At 41.2% G+C, this 13,887-nt stretch overlaps 1 protein-coding gene across 1 annotated transcript; it reads right to left on the reverse strand.

Annotated features, from left to right (window-relative positions):
• Positions 1-3,348: 3,348 nt before the first annotated feature.
• On the reverse strand, positions 3,349-6,626 carry LOC120746922 (gastrula zinc finger protein XlCGF26.1-like). Its single transcript, XM_040052466.1, has 2 exons — positions 4,795-6,626; positions 3,349-4,431 (listed from the first exon to the last, which is right to left on the reverse strand). Exon 1 carries the CDS (start codon positions 6,356-6,358, stop codon positions 4,796-4,798), a length of 1,563 nt encoding a protein of 520 aa, XP_039908400.1. The 5' UTR covers positions 6,359-6,626; the 3' UTR covers positions 3,349-4,431; position 4,795.
• Positions 6,627-13,887: the final 7,261 nt, after the last annotated feature.

Genomic DNA, 13,887 nt, shown 5'->3' on the forward strand with positions numbered 1-13,887 from the left:
AGATCTAAAACCTGCAGGGACACTGGACTGAGATTGGGGACCCCTGCAGTAGATGCTATGCAGATGACACTGAGCTTTGTCTATCCATAAAACCAGGTAACACACACCAATTAATTAAATTGCTGAAATGTTTTAAAGATATAAAGACCTGGGTGACGTCTAACTTTCTGCTGCTGATTGTACGTGGCCCTAGAATTCCTAGAAATATAATATCTAACCAGATACTTGGTCTGGATGGAATTACCTTGGCCTCCAGTAACACTGTCAGAATCTTTGAGTAATATTTGACCAGAACATTATACAAATATGTAGAGCTGCTTTATTTCATATGCGCAATATCTCTAAACATCTCAAAATATCCCGTCTCAGAGTGATGCTGTTCATTAATTTATTACTTCTAGACTGGATTACTGTAATTTGCTATCATCAAGATGTCCTAAAAACTTGCTTAGACGCCTTCAGTTAATCCAAAATGCTGCAGCAAGAGTACTGACAGGGCTTACTTCTTGTTCCTTGAGTATTTAAAAGTAGAATGGGAGGAAGAGCCTTGAGTTTTCAGGGCCCTCTACCACGGAACCAGCTTATAGTTGGGATTGGTGAGGCAGACACTATCTCTAATTTTAAGATTAGGCTTGAAACATTCTCTTTTTATAAAACATACAGTTAGGGCTGGATCAGGTGGCTCTGAATTCTTCCTTATTTATGCTGCATTAGGTGTAGGCAGCAGGGGAATTTCCCATGATGTGTTGAGTATTTCTTCCTCAGTCACCTTTCTCACTCACTATGTGTTAATAGACCTCTCTGCATTGAATCATACTTGTTATTAATCTCTGGTTCCCTTCCACAGCATGTCTGTTGTCTTGTCTTCCTTCTCTCACCCCTGCCCGGTTGTGGCAGATGGTCGCCCCTCCCTGAGCCTGGTTCTTTGAGAGTTCTGCTTTCCTGTTAAAAGGGAGATTTTCCTGCCGTTTTCATCAGATTCCACTACACTGCATTTTCGCAGGAAATGCAACCTTTTCTAGTTTTTATTTAACATATAACTAACAATATATATTTTTGAATTTAAGCTAGAACAAGACTTGGCATTATTTAAAGGATATGCTTATCTCTCTGACTTTACCACAAATAAATTGGACTCACGTCTTGAAAGTTGGTCTGCTAAAGGATTACCTACATTTGATAGTCTGATTAAAGATGGGAATTTAATTAGTGTTGATACATTGAAACAAAAATACAATCTGGAAAGACAGGATTTATGCCGATACTTGCAAATAAGGAACTATATAAAGACGACAATGAGAGTGCTGTCGGACACTAATGTTGATTTGATAGCAACGCTCAAAAAGGCATGTAGTGGCGAAGTTAACAAAAAACACATTTCCTCTTTGTATACATTTTTTACAAATAAGATATTATGGGAGAAGGAGGGAGGAGTGTGCATAACACAGGATGAATGGACTCAAATATGGAAACAACAATGGAAATGCACTACCTCACAAAGATGGAGGGAATTTGGATGGAAAATTTTGATTAGGTTCTTTATCACCTCTTACCAAAAGACTCATTATGATGGGAATCCCCCGTATGCTGGAGAAAATATGGACACAGACGAGTACACCTCTGACATTTGCAGGCAGAATTTTAAACCTTGGGTGAAATGGGGTCAATGCAGTTCTTAAGCATGCATGCAAATGTTCATTAGTCAGCTGTGAGCGAGTTTTTCCCATTCATCTTTAAATGCCAGATTTTCACTTCAGGAAGCACACAGCCCCACTCCACTGACGACTTGCTGTTGGCCAACACCCACAACGACTTTTACTGTCGGTTTGATGATCCATCGAGCAGCTTTCAGACCTCAATAGAGACTTCCCCAACAATAGAGACACTTTGGTCCATCATCCCCCCACCTTCCCCGCTCCCCCCACAACAGAGCCATCTACACTATCAAAGACTTCACCCACAGGAGCCCCCTCCTCACTTCACAACTATGAGGATTTCAAACCACCTTCTCCCACTACAGCCCTTCATATTCATGAAGCAGATGTGAGGACGCAGTTTAACCCCTCTACACCTACTAAAGAACCAGTTCAATTCAATTTTTATCTATATAGCGCCAAATCACAACAAAAGTTGCCTCAAGGCGCTTTATATTGTACAGTAGATACAGAGAAAAGCCCAACAATCATATGAACCCCTATGAGCAAGCACTTTGGCGACAGTGGGAAGGAAAAACTCTCTTTTAACAGGAAGAACCCTCCGGCAGAACAAGGCTCAGGGAGGGGCGGGGCCATCTGCTGCGACCGGTTGGGGTGAGAGAAGGAAAACAGGATAAAGACATGCTGTGGAAGAGAGACAGAGGCTCTGCCTCCCATTCTACTTTTAAAACAAAGTATTTGTACTTAATGTTTGAGTTTAGGCTTTAGTAGTTTTTACTTCCTTCTTTGGTTTTTAGTTTACTAACAAACCAGACTGTACTGCCATGTTTGTTGTTTACAATTGTGTTTTGTTTAGTTACTCCTCGTGTGTCATAGTGGTCTGATCAGACTTTATATATACCCTTCTGTGTCATTTCATGTTTAGGTCAGTTATGCTTGTTTAGGTCAGTTATATTTCTTTGTGCAGTCATTTGGTTTGTTAAGTTTGCAGTTCTTTGCCTCAGTTCAGTTTTGTTTCTTTGACCTTTTTTATGAGCTCAACATTAATTACTTTTGTAAATATCATTTTTGGGTTAAATGAATGAAAACCCTGTTTTTCTAATAATTCATGTGACTCCTGCTTTTTCAACTCGGTCCATCACACAGCCCTAAATATTTGTTTAATGTCCTGGTCAAATATTACTCCAAGGTGTTACTGGAGGGCAAGGTAATGGCATCCAGAGCAAGTATCTGGTTAGACACCACATTTCTAGGTATTTTAGGGCCAAGTATAATCAGCAGCAGAAAGCTAGTTGTCACCCAGGTCTTTATATCAAGCTCTGCTGTGTTCAAGCTATTATTTACTGCGCGCAGGAGAACCACAACACACATCAAACATTAAAGTTCAGTTATGCCAGCTTTAACCTTGGGATGCCTCAGCTTCTCCTTTATACCCCCCACACACAACTCTCTGCATCAGGAAGGTCCTGGCACTGGTCATCCTGGGAGTTTCGTCCTTCTACGCCCTAACAGTTAGCAGATAACATAGTGAAGCAGCGCCAAGCAGTTTTCACAAGGTCATGCTGACACATAATTTGACTATGACTTTAAACAGTGGTAACTTCAGGTGTTGCTCTGATATACAGGAAATGACATCACGGCTCAAACTCTTTGTCAGTAAACCATTTCTTTATTTAAGATATAAAATTTTGGTTTAACTGTTGCAAGATCTCATAACACAAACAAGCTGAAAAAAAACCCCTGCAGAAAACATGGATCGATGCATTCATTAAAAACATAACAGGAAACAGATTTTTTGATTCAACTGCTGGAACAAAGCTAACCACTCAACATGAACACTACAGTAGAACAGTTTAGAAAGCTTAAAATGTAACGAGGCACGTTTTCATTCATAGCTGCCTCATCAGATAAGGAGACTCTACCTGAACTCTGGAGTCTGATCTCAAGGGTTTAAGTCTGACCCTGAAACCAGAAGAGGATCTTTCTGTCTCTTCAGATTCACTGTGATCCAGAGATGGCAATGATTTCAGTCCTGCATGATTAGGCTGATGTTTGCACAGAGGAGATAATTTAGTAAATGTTTTTGAACATTGTAAAAGTAAGACAGTTCCTTCATAATCATTATACAAATTTTTACTCTGTGAATGGTACTCATGGCTATTAACCCCGGGTTTGCTGATCAATGGTCATAAGAATTTGCTTATTAACAACCAAGAAATTGACCTCAGAGCCCATTGTTCATTCATTGGACTGGTTTCAGTCGTTATGCAAATGTACTGTTTACAAGATTTATTTAAAAGCGGGAATGAAGACGTAACAGGTTATTCGTAACATGGAATCATTTGTGAGTGGAGTACGAACTGAGATTACTCAAACTCTCTTACAGATGAAGTTCTCTTTCATGTGTCTGCGTTCATGCTTAGTGTGATCACATGATTGTGAAAAGGTTTTGTCACAGTTTCTGCACTTGTATGGTTTCTCTCCTGTGTGGACTCGCTTTTGAAGCTGATGTGCACTGATGAAGGATGACCAACACTGATCGTAGACGTGCTTTTTAACCCCACTGTGAAGGAGTTCATATTGTTTGAAGTCCTTTGAAGTGGTGAAGCTTCTCCCACATTCTTTACAGTAGTTCATTTTTTTCTCCAGTGTGTCTACGTTGATGTAATTTCAGAGTCCTTCGATGACTGAAAGTTTTTCCACAAAGGTCACAAAAAAACTCTTTCCCGCAGCGATGACAGGGTTGAGAACTGGATCCATCTGTGTCGCTCTGCTTCTAAACAAAGACACAAACACAGTGTAAGTCAGTTCTTCAACATTTTCACCCTGAACGTCGCCTGAAATAAAGAGCATCTCTGCCAAAGTCAAATTACATTTTACTGTTTACATTATCACACTCGGCTCAATTTAATGTGCTATAAAAACGATAAGAGTAAAAACATTAAATTAATACTAGTTTAATGCTACAATAACAGTAATACAATCTTCAAACACTATCACTAAAAACCTGTGATTAGAGTCTGAATAATCATTCAGAGGTGTTTATCCATGCAGTAAAATTGCTAACATGCTAACACAATTTGATAGGCAGAGTTGTTTCAAACAGTCGGGTTGACAAGATAAAAATATAAATACATACCTCACAGTAACTGCACTTGTAGAGTCTTTCTGGTGTGGATCTTTTGGTGTGCTTTCAGGTCATATGGAGATTTAAAAGTCTTCGCACACAGGTCACATTTATAAGGTCTCTCCTCAGAGTGGGTAAACATGTGGCGTTGTAACTGTGTGCCTGTTAAACATAGTTTACCACACTGATCACAGCTGTACACATCATGTCTGGTGTGAATGCGTAGGTGTGTATTTCGGCTCTGTTTCAGGCTGAAGGTTTTTCCGCAAATGTCACAGCTGTATGCTTTAATTCCAGAGTGGGTAAGTAGATGACTCTGTAAGCTCCTACGCTGAGTAAAAGCTCTGCCACACTGATCACATGTGTATGCTTTAACTCCACTGTGGATGAGTTTGTGTTTTTTTAAGCTTCCAGACTGAGTAAAAGACTTTCCACAGTCTCCACAGCTGAACGGTCTCTCTCCAGTGTGGATGAGTTGGTGTTTTTTTAAGCTTCCAGACTCGGTAAAAGACTTTCCACAGTCTCCACAGCTGAACGGTCTCTCTCCAGTGTGGATGAGTTGGTGTTTTTTTAAGCTTCCAGACTCGGTAAAAGACTTTCCACAGTCTCCACAGCTGAACGGTCTCTCTCCAGTGTGGATGAGTTGGTGTCTTTTTAATTTTCCAGACTGGATAAAAGACTTTCCACAGTCTCCACAGCTGAATGGTCTCTCTCCGGTGTGGATGAGTTGGTGTTTTGTTAAGCTTCGAGACTCAGTAAACGACTTTCCACAGTCTCCACAGCTGAACGGTCTCTCTCCAGTGTGGATGAGTTGGTGGTTTTTTAAGCTTCGAGACTCAGTAAACGACTTTCCACAGTCTCCACAGCTGAACGGTCTCTCTCCAGTGTGGATGACTTGGTGTTTTTTTAAGCTTCGAGACTCAGTAAACGACTTTCCACAGTCTCCACAGCTGAACGGTCTCTCTCCAGTGTGGATGAGTTGGTGTTTTTTTAAGCTTCGAGACTCAGTAAACGACTTTCCACAGTCTCCACAGCTGAACGGTCTCTCTCCAGTGTGGATGAGTTGGTGTCTTTTTAATTTTCCAGACTGGATAAAAGACTTTCCACAGTCGTCACAGCTGAACGGTCTCTCTCCGGTGTGGATGAGTTGGTGGTTTTTTAAGCTTCCAGACTTGGTAAAAGACTTTCCACAGTCTCCACAGCTGAACGGTCTCTCTCCAGTGTGGATGAGTTGGTGGTTTTTTAAGCTTCCAGACTGAGTAAAAGACTTTCCACAGTCTCCACAGCTGAACGGTCTCTCTCCAGTGTGGATGAGTTGGTGTTTTTTTAAGTTTCCAGACTGAGTAAAAGACTTTCCACAGTCTCCACAGCTGAACGGTCTCTCTCCAGTGTGGATGAGTTGGTGGTTTTTTAAGCTTCCAGACTGAGTAAAAGACTTTCCACAGTCTCCACAGCTGAACGGTCTCTCTCCAGTGTGGATGAGTTGGTGTTTTTTTAAGCTTCCAGACTCGGTAAAAGACTTTCCACAGTCTCCACAGCTGAACGGTCTCTCTCCAGTGTGGATGACCTGATGCATTTTTAGGGAAGCTTTTACGGTAAAATCCTCCCCACACTCGTCACGGCTGTATTTTTTCTCTCCCTTTCTTCTGTGAGGTTTGTCGGCCTCCTGAGAGCGCTGACTTCTTGGTCCACGTTGGTCCTGCAGTGACAGAGAAACAAACAGAGGCAGTGAGTGAAATGTAGTCGTGGAACAAACTGAACTCCCTCCATTAACCCTTTATGGGTGGTCCGAGTGTGCTATAGAGATTATTTGTGTGTGTGCATATGTGTGTATATATACACATATACATACATACGTGTGTGTGTGTGTGTGTGTGTGTGTGTGTGTGTGTGTGTGTGTGTGTATATATATATATATATATATATATATATACACACACACATTAGGGGTGCAACGATATTCGTATCGATATTGAACCGTTCGATACAGTGCTTTCGGTTCGGTACGCATATGTATCGAACAATACAACATTTGTAATTTATTTTATCAATTTTCCTTCTGACGATGCTGTCTGTGTTGAGCGCTCAGTGAATCTGTGTTCGACTACTCCGCCTAGGCTGCACTGTCGAGCGCAGATCCACTGAGCGCTCAACACAGACAGCATAGTCAGAAGGAAGAGCGCAGGGCAAGCTAGCGAGACAGAAGTTAAGCTCTACTTGCAACATTCAGATCTGGCGTTTGGAATTATTTTGGTTTTCATGTGACGTATGACCCTGAAGGTAAGCGAGTCATGGACTAAAGTAAAACAGTATGTTGGATGTGCCATGCAATGCTCAATTACATTGGTGTGAACTAGTGTGTTAGCGCAGTTAGCTCGTTAACGTGTTGGCCGTCTAGCCCCATGCACGGAGCGATCGGCGGTAGCTCGTTAACGGAGATTTGCCGTGTTGTGGCGTTAAGGTCATTTCAACGAGATTAACCTGAAAGCACTAGTGGGAACACAACGAATATGACTGCACATTTACGCCGACATCATCCTAGTGCAAAGACAAAAACAACAAGCATGCTACTAACTTTAGCCGAGTCATTTAGACAGCTGTTAGCACATGATTCTCCTTATGCTGCTGAGAATATAGCCCAGAAGAAGCGGATAGTATAGCTTTTATTTTGGAAAGAGCCATTTCTCTGTAATAAACTCTCTTTTCCAAAGATGAGTGATTCCTCAATCAGATACAGGGCTTGCAATATCGCTAGCCCGACGTCCCGGAGCTAGCGATTTTTTCAGTCGGGCTACCAAAATCTATCTCTTCCCTGCCCGTCGGGCTATTGTAGGAAAAATATATGTCAATGCTTTTGCATTCTTTCAGAAATGTAGCTGGGTAATTATGTCATTGGCATCGGTGAGCCACTGTCAATATGTGACATATTGAAGTCGCGTTTGAATTTGCGCTTGTTTTTTTGCTTTCACTTTGCAATCGTGCGAACTGTGTATAGAGAGCGACAGCACTGATCTGTGAGTGATGATAATTTGTGCACCAATTCCTCTGACATCGTCTTATTAATCGTTAGCTTACTATGCAAACATGACAAGTGAAATCTCCCGCAGCAAGCTTAAACATGTGAGAGGTTGATCGCGCAGAGAATCGCTGAGCTTATGTGAGTGAGCGTGTAAAAGCATTTCAGTTCTGCTGAGCCAAATAAGACAGGTCAGGGTGAAGAAGTGACAGCCAAAGAAAAGCTTACCACAAAACGGAGAAGTTATGACAAATCAGACTATTAGGCAAAAAGAAAGTGCAGCTTTATGGTTTCATGGACAAAAGAATTTCTGTGGCTGCAATATGATGAGCTAAATAACCAGGGCTGCACATAAGTGGTCCACAGGTGCGCATTCGCTGTCAAAATAAAAAACATGCACAAGGGTTAGGGTTAAATTTAAAAACTGTACTTTTGAGTTAAAATATATATTTATAATTTTAATAAATGACAAATTAAAAAGGCATGAACATTTTTTTTGTATCGAAAAAATATCGAACCGTGACACCAAAGTATCGAACCGAACCGAACCGTGAATTTTGTGTATCGTTGCACCCCTAATATATATATATATGAAAAAAGATGGCTGAAAATGTTCCTCTGCTGCTCCGTCAGACTCTTCTCCTCCTGCTGATCAGCTGGGACACAAAACAGATCTTTGTTAGGCTCCACACTGCACTGAAGAGTCAAAGTGTCTCATATGTTCATCTGACAACACAAAGTACAAATTTCACTCTGATTGCTTGTAGAAATCTTGTGAGACGTGTTGTGCTGCAAAGTGAGGAAACTCTCTCACTCACTTATACTTCGGGAGGAACTTTGTGACATTGGCTCTAATATTCTAAGCAGCCCTTTACTATGACAGGGCCAGAAAGTCCTATTTGAAGGTTTGGGAGAAGGACCATGTTAAAGGTGGATTGGGGTTTATACACTTTGTTATGATACAGGTAAGGCTGTAAGAGCCTGAGAAGGTGTCCTGAATGAACCTCTAAAACCAGTTTTCAGCTAACGACTCTGCTTCAGTCTGGAAAACAGCAACTACAAGTTTAAAGACTCCGTCAACAATTCACACCCAGCAACAGCCTGAACAGCTCCTCCTGTGGTTTCCACAAACAGGGACAGACCTGTTACTCCCCCACCCCACACTTTCCACACCTTCAGCCCCCCAGTTCCACCTACATAATGACTGAAACTAGCACCACCGAAGGAACAATGGGCTGGGAGGTCAGTTCCTTGACCATTAATATGCAAATTCTCATGACCATGTGATTGCAGCCATTCCCCAAACTCTTCGTGAAAGGTACTCATGGCCATTGATCAATGAGCTTCTATCAGTGAAAAGACTTTTCTGCTCCAACTTTCTGCCAGCAAACGCTCAACTTCTCCCAGCATGCTGAGCTAATGATTAGTTGGTGTTTTTCTCCAAACACTCTCTCACTCTTCTCTCAACGTGTTCACAATAAACTGTGAACAGACACCGAGGAGAGCAGCAGAAGACCTCATTCAGGAGCTAAACTCAACATGAACTGAACTCACAGTAAAGTTAGCTCGGTGCTTACCTTTAGATGAGCCCACAAACCGAGAGAAACTCTGCGATGAAGCTGCAACTCTTTCCAAACACAGGAAACAGATCAGGGAGCAGAGACCCACGTGGTTCACGCTGATCTCAGCTACGATCCAGGAGACAAGGGTGGGCAGATCGATGCAGATATCGATCCAAACGGTGGTAGTGGTTTATGATCGATGCTTTAGTTCGTGCCTCTCCTCTAAATTTAGAACTTTACTCCCTTTGGATGAAAAAGCAGCTCTGTCTGTTTGAACACCGCTTCTTATGCGGCAGACTCACTTTGCTCCGCCCCCTTCTTCTTGCCCTGCTGGGATTTGTTACTGTGCGGTCACGTGACTCAGATGCGCTCGGAAGACGCATTTGGGGTGCAGAGAGAGAGAGAGAGAGAGAGAGAGAGAGGCACCATGTGGAGATATTTTACGGTTGTAAATGAAAATGCTAGAAAACAGATGGAAGGCATGTCAGCACCTAAAGCCACAGGAGACCACAACAAGATGTAGAGTTCAGCTTAGTTTTTTCACACCTCAGTTAAATGCTTTGACTGAATTCTCACTGCACAGTCTGTCAAGTAAAATATTCACAGTCTTGGAGTAATATTCGACTCTTCTTTGGGCCTTGACTCTCATGTAAAATATTTTTCTCGTTCCTGTTTCTATCATTTAAGAAACATCTCTAAACTGCGACATGTGGTTTCCTCAGCTGAACTGGAAAAACTCATTCATGCATTTGTGTCATCACGCTTAGATTACTGTAATTCCCTGTTTACTAGCTTGGATAAATCATCTCTCTGTCGCCTCCAGGCAATACAAAACGCAGCAGCCAGACTACTAACTCGCTCTACCAAGCGTGTTCACATCACTCCCATCTTATATTCTTTACATTGGCTCCCAATACAGTTTAGAATTTGCTTTAAAATTCTTGTTTTAACATACAGAGCACTAAATGGCCAGGCCCCAGATTATTTATCCAAGCTTCTTATAAAATACACTGCTGCTTGTCATCTCCGCTCACAGACTCAGAGTCTGTTAGTTGTTCCCCGTACACGACTGAAGACAAAAGGGGACAGAGCCTTTCAGTCAGTTGCACCAAGCCTGTAGAACAGTTTACCACATCAATTACGTTTGCTTGACTCTGTGGATTCTTTTAAAAAACAGTTAAAAACTTTTCTGTTCAAACAAGCCTTTTGTTGATCTACATATTTTATTTTATTTTTTTACATTATTTACATTTGATCTTTTACATTGTATATAATGTCTATTGTTTTTATTGTTTATTTTAATATTTGTGTACAGAGGGGAAAAAAAGTTACCGGGCCACCGAGGAAATGCCCGATGGCCATTCCAGCATTGGTTGTGCCAACACTTAACCCTTCGCGTGCAAACTGTGGCATGCGTGCCTAGGGTTGCTGACCCCTGATGTAGATGCTAAAAATTACAGCCTCAACATGATCAAACTATCTCTAATAATCCTCTATGTACCACAGGCCTTCAAGGTGGCTGTAGTTAAACCTTTACTCAAAAAGCCATCTGTAGATCCAGCAGTCTTAGCTAATTATAGGCCAATCTCCAACCTTCCTTTCATATCAAAAATCTTTGAAAGAGTAGTTGTCAAACAGCTAACAGATCATCTGCAGAGGAATGGCTTATTTTAAGAGTTTCAGTCAGGTTTCAACAGCTTTAGTGAAGGCTACAAATGATCTTCTTATGGCCTCTGACAGTGGACTCATCTCTGTGCTTGTCCTGCTAGACCTCAGTGCAGCGTTCGATACTATTGACCATAATATCCTATTAGAGCGATTAGAACATGCTGTAGGTATTACAGGTACTGCACTGCAGTGGTTTGTATCATATCTATCTAATAGACTCCAGTTTGTGCATGTAAATGGAGAGTCCTCTTCACACACTGAGGTTAATTATGGAGTTCCACAGGGTTCAGTGCTAGGACCAATTCTGCTTACATTATACATGCTTCCCTTAGGCAGCATCATTAGAAGACATAGCATAAATTTTCACTGCTATGCTGATGACACCCAGCTCTATCTATCCATGAAGCCAGATAACACACACACCAATTAGTTAAACTGCAGGAATGTCTTAAAGACATAAAGACCTGGATGGCCGCTAACTTCATGCTTCTTAATCCAGATCAAACTGAGGTTATTGTACTCGGCCCTGAAAATCTTAGAAATATGGTATCTAACCAGATTCTTACTCTGGATGGCATTACCTTGGCCTCCAGTAACGCGGTGAGGAACCTTGGAGTCATTTTTGACCAGGACATGTCCTTCAACGCACTTATTAAACAAATATGTAAGACTGCTTTCTTAATGCGCAACATCTCTAAAGTTAGAAATATCCTGTCTCAGAGTGACGCTGAAAAACTAGTTCATGCATTTATTACTTCCAGGCTGGACGACTGTAATTCATTATTATCAGGATGTCCAAAAAACTCGCTGAAAAGCCTTCAGCTAATCCAAAATGCTGCAGCAAGAGTACTGACAGGGACTAGAAAGAGAGCAGATTTCTCCTGTTTTGGCTTCCCTTCATTGGCTTCCTGTTAAATCCAGAATTGAATTCAAAATCCTGCTCCTCACATACAAGGTCTCAAATAATCAGGCCCCATCTTATCTTAATGACCTTGTAGTACCATATCACCCTATTAGAGCACTTCGCTCTCGCTCTGCAGGCCTACTTGTTGTTCCTAGAGTATTTAAAAGTAGAATGGGAGGCAGAGCCTTCAGTTTTCAGGCCCCTCTTCTGTGGAACCAGCTTCCAGTTTGGATTCGGGAGACAGACACTATCTACTTTTAAGATTAGGCTTAAAACTTTCCTTTTTGCTAAAGCATATAGTTAGGGCTGGACCAGGTGACTCTGAATCCTCCCTTAGTTATGCTGCAATAGACGTAGGCTGCCGGGGGATTCCCATGATGTATTGAGTATTTCTTCCTCAGTCATCTTTCTCACTCACTATGTATTAATAGACCTCTCTGCATTGAATCATATCTGTTATTAACCTCTGTCTCTCTTCCACAGCATGTCTTTATCCTGTCTTCCTTCTCTCACCCCAACCGGTCACAGCAGATGGCCCCGCCCCTCCCTGAGCCTGGTTCTGCCGCAGGGGCGGAGCGTGGGGGTGGCTTACTGGGCTTAAGCCCCGGTTGTTTTGTCAGAAGCCCGGGGTCTTTTGGAGTGTAATTTTTTCATAGTTAGATGCCTGGCTGACAACTGTATAAAACAAAAAGTACACACAATATTCGAAGCACATAATGCACACTGTGGGAATTTACAACTGTGCGTGAATCCCCCCTGATATTGGTATGATCCGAGCTCAGGCACTAAGCAACTGAGCGAGGGGGCGGGGCAGCTGCTGCCTGTGAGTGCGCTTTTGGAGAAACGGAGCCAGCCATACTAAGGAGAGCTAAAGTTTGACCAGGTACCAAAGCAAATCATTCGTACCGTACAAATAATGTAAATATGACGGTGCATCACGAAAGATTGATATCAAACTGATCACTTGACCAATATTACGTTACTTGCTCTTCAAGTGAATCAACAAATGGCGAAATGAAAAGCCGAACAAATGCTATTTTTTTAGAGAGTCTTAGCTTACGTGTGTTTATTTCATATTTTCAGTTCTTACCCTCCCCGACTAAATCGGTTTCAGTTATGTACTGAAATATAAGAATGGACATTAGAGGCTTCTTTCAAAGAAAAAACTCAGGTAAATGTTATTTTATATATTATGCTTTGTATGTTGTTCAGTATATTTCTATGCAAAACAAGAGGGATTTCAGTACACAGCAGGATATTCACATTTGTAACCAGATATTTACACTTTAGGGAGAAAACATAAAACATTTTTACTGTACAACATCAATTTAGAGTAAACTTTTGTTTTAGATAAATATTGAAATATCTTTTGAATTAGTTAAATGTCAGAATAAAGAGAGACAGAGCTGTCTATTTTTATCACTTTCATCAAATTTAGGAGCACATATACACTAAGTTTATTGTTAATTAATAAGAAACTCCACACGATTCCATTCTGAGCTGAAGAAGCTTCTGATAGGTTCGTAGAGTCCATGTGAGTAAATTGGTGGCACAGCTGTGGATGCATATAAGGCAAAACACAGAGCCTGTTTCTGTGACATGGGAAAATCAAGAGATGTCAACCAAAACACCAGAAAAAGAATTGTGGAGCTCCATAAGTGTGGCTCAATTTGAATACAATTTGGTGCCATTTGCAATTAAGAAATACAGACAATTTATCTCTTTACTCTTAAAGTTAACAAATATGTTTTTTATATTTATCAATCTAAAAAAAAAATATTTAGTCTGATTTGATGTTACAATTAAAAAAGTGTTTGTGTTTTGATCTGAAGAGTACATAAATATGTGGTTTCAACTGTATATTTGATGATTGTCAGCACAAAGAGAGAGAGAGGAACAGAGAGGGAGATGGAGAATGAGGACAGAACAGAGGTGGAACAAGAGCAGGTGAGACA

Source organism: Simochromis diagramma, unplaced genomic scaffold, assembly GCF_900408965.1.
Source record: "Simochromis diagramma unplaced genomic scaffold, fSimDia1.1 OVJJ01000606.1, whole genome shotgun sequence".
Classification (NCBI taxonomy): Eukaryota; Metazoa; Chordata; class Actinopteri; order Cichliformes; family Cichlidae; genus Simochromis; species Simochromis diagramma.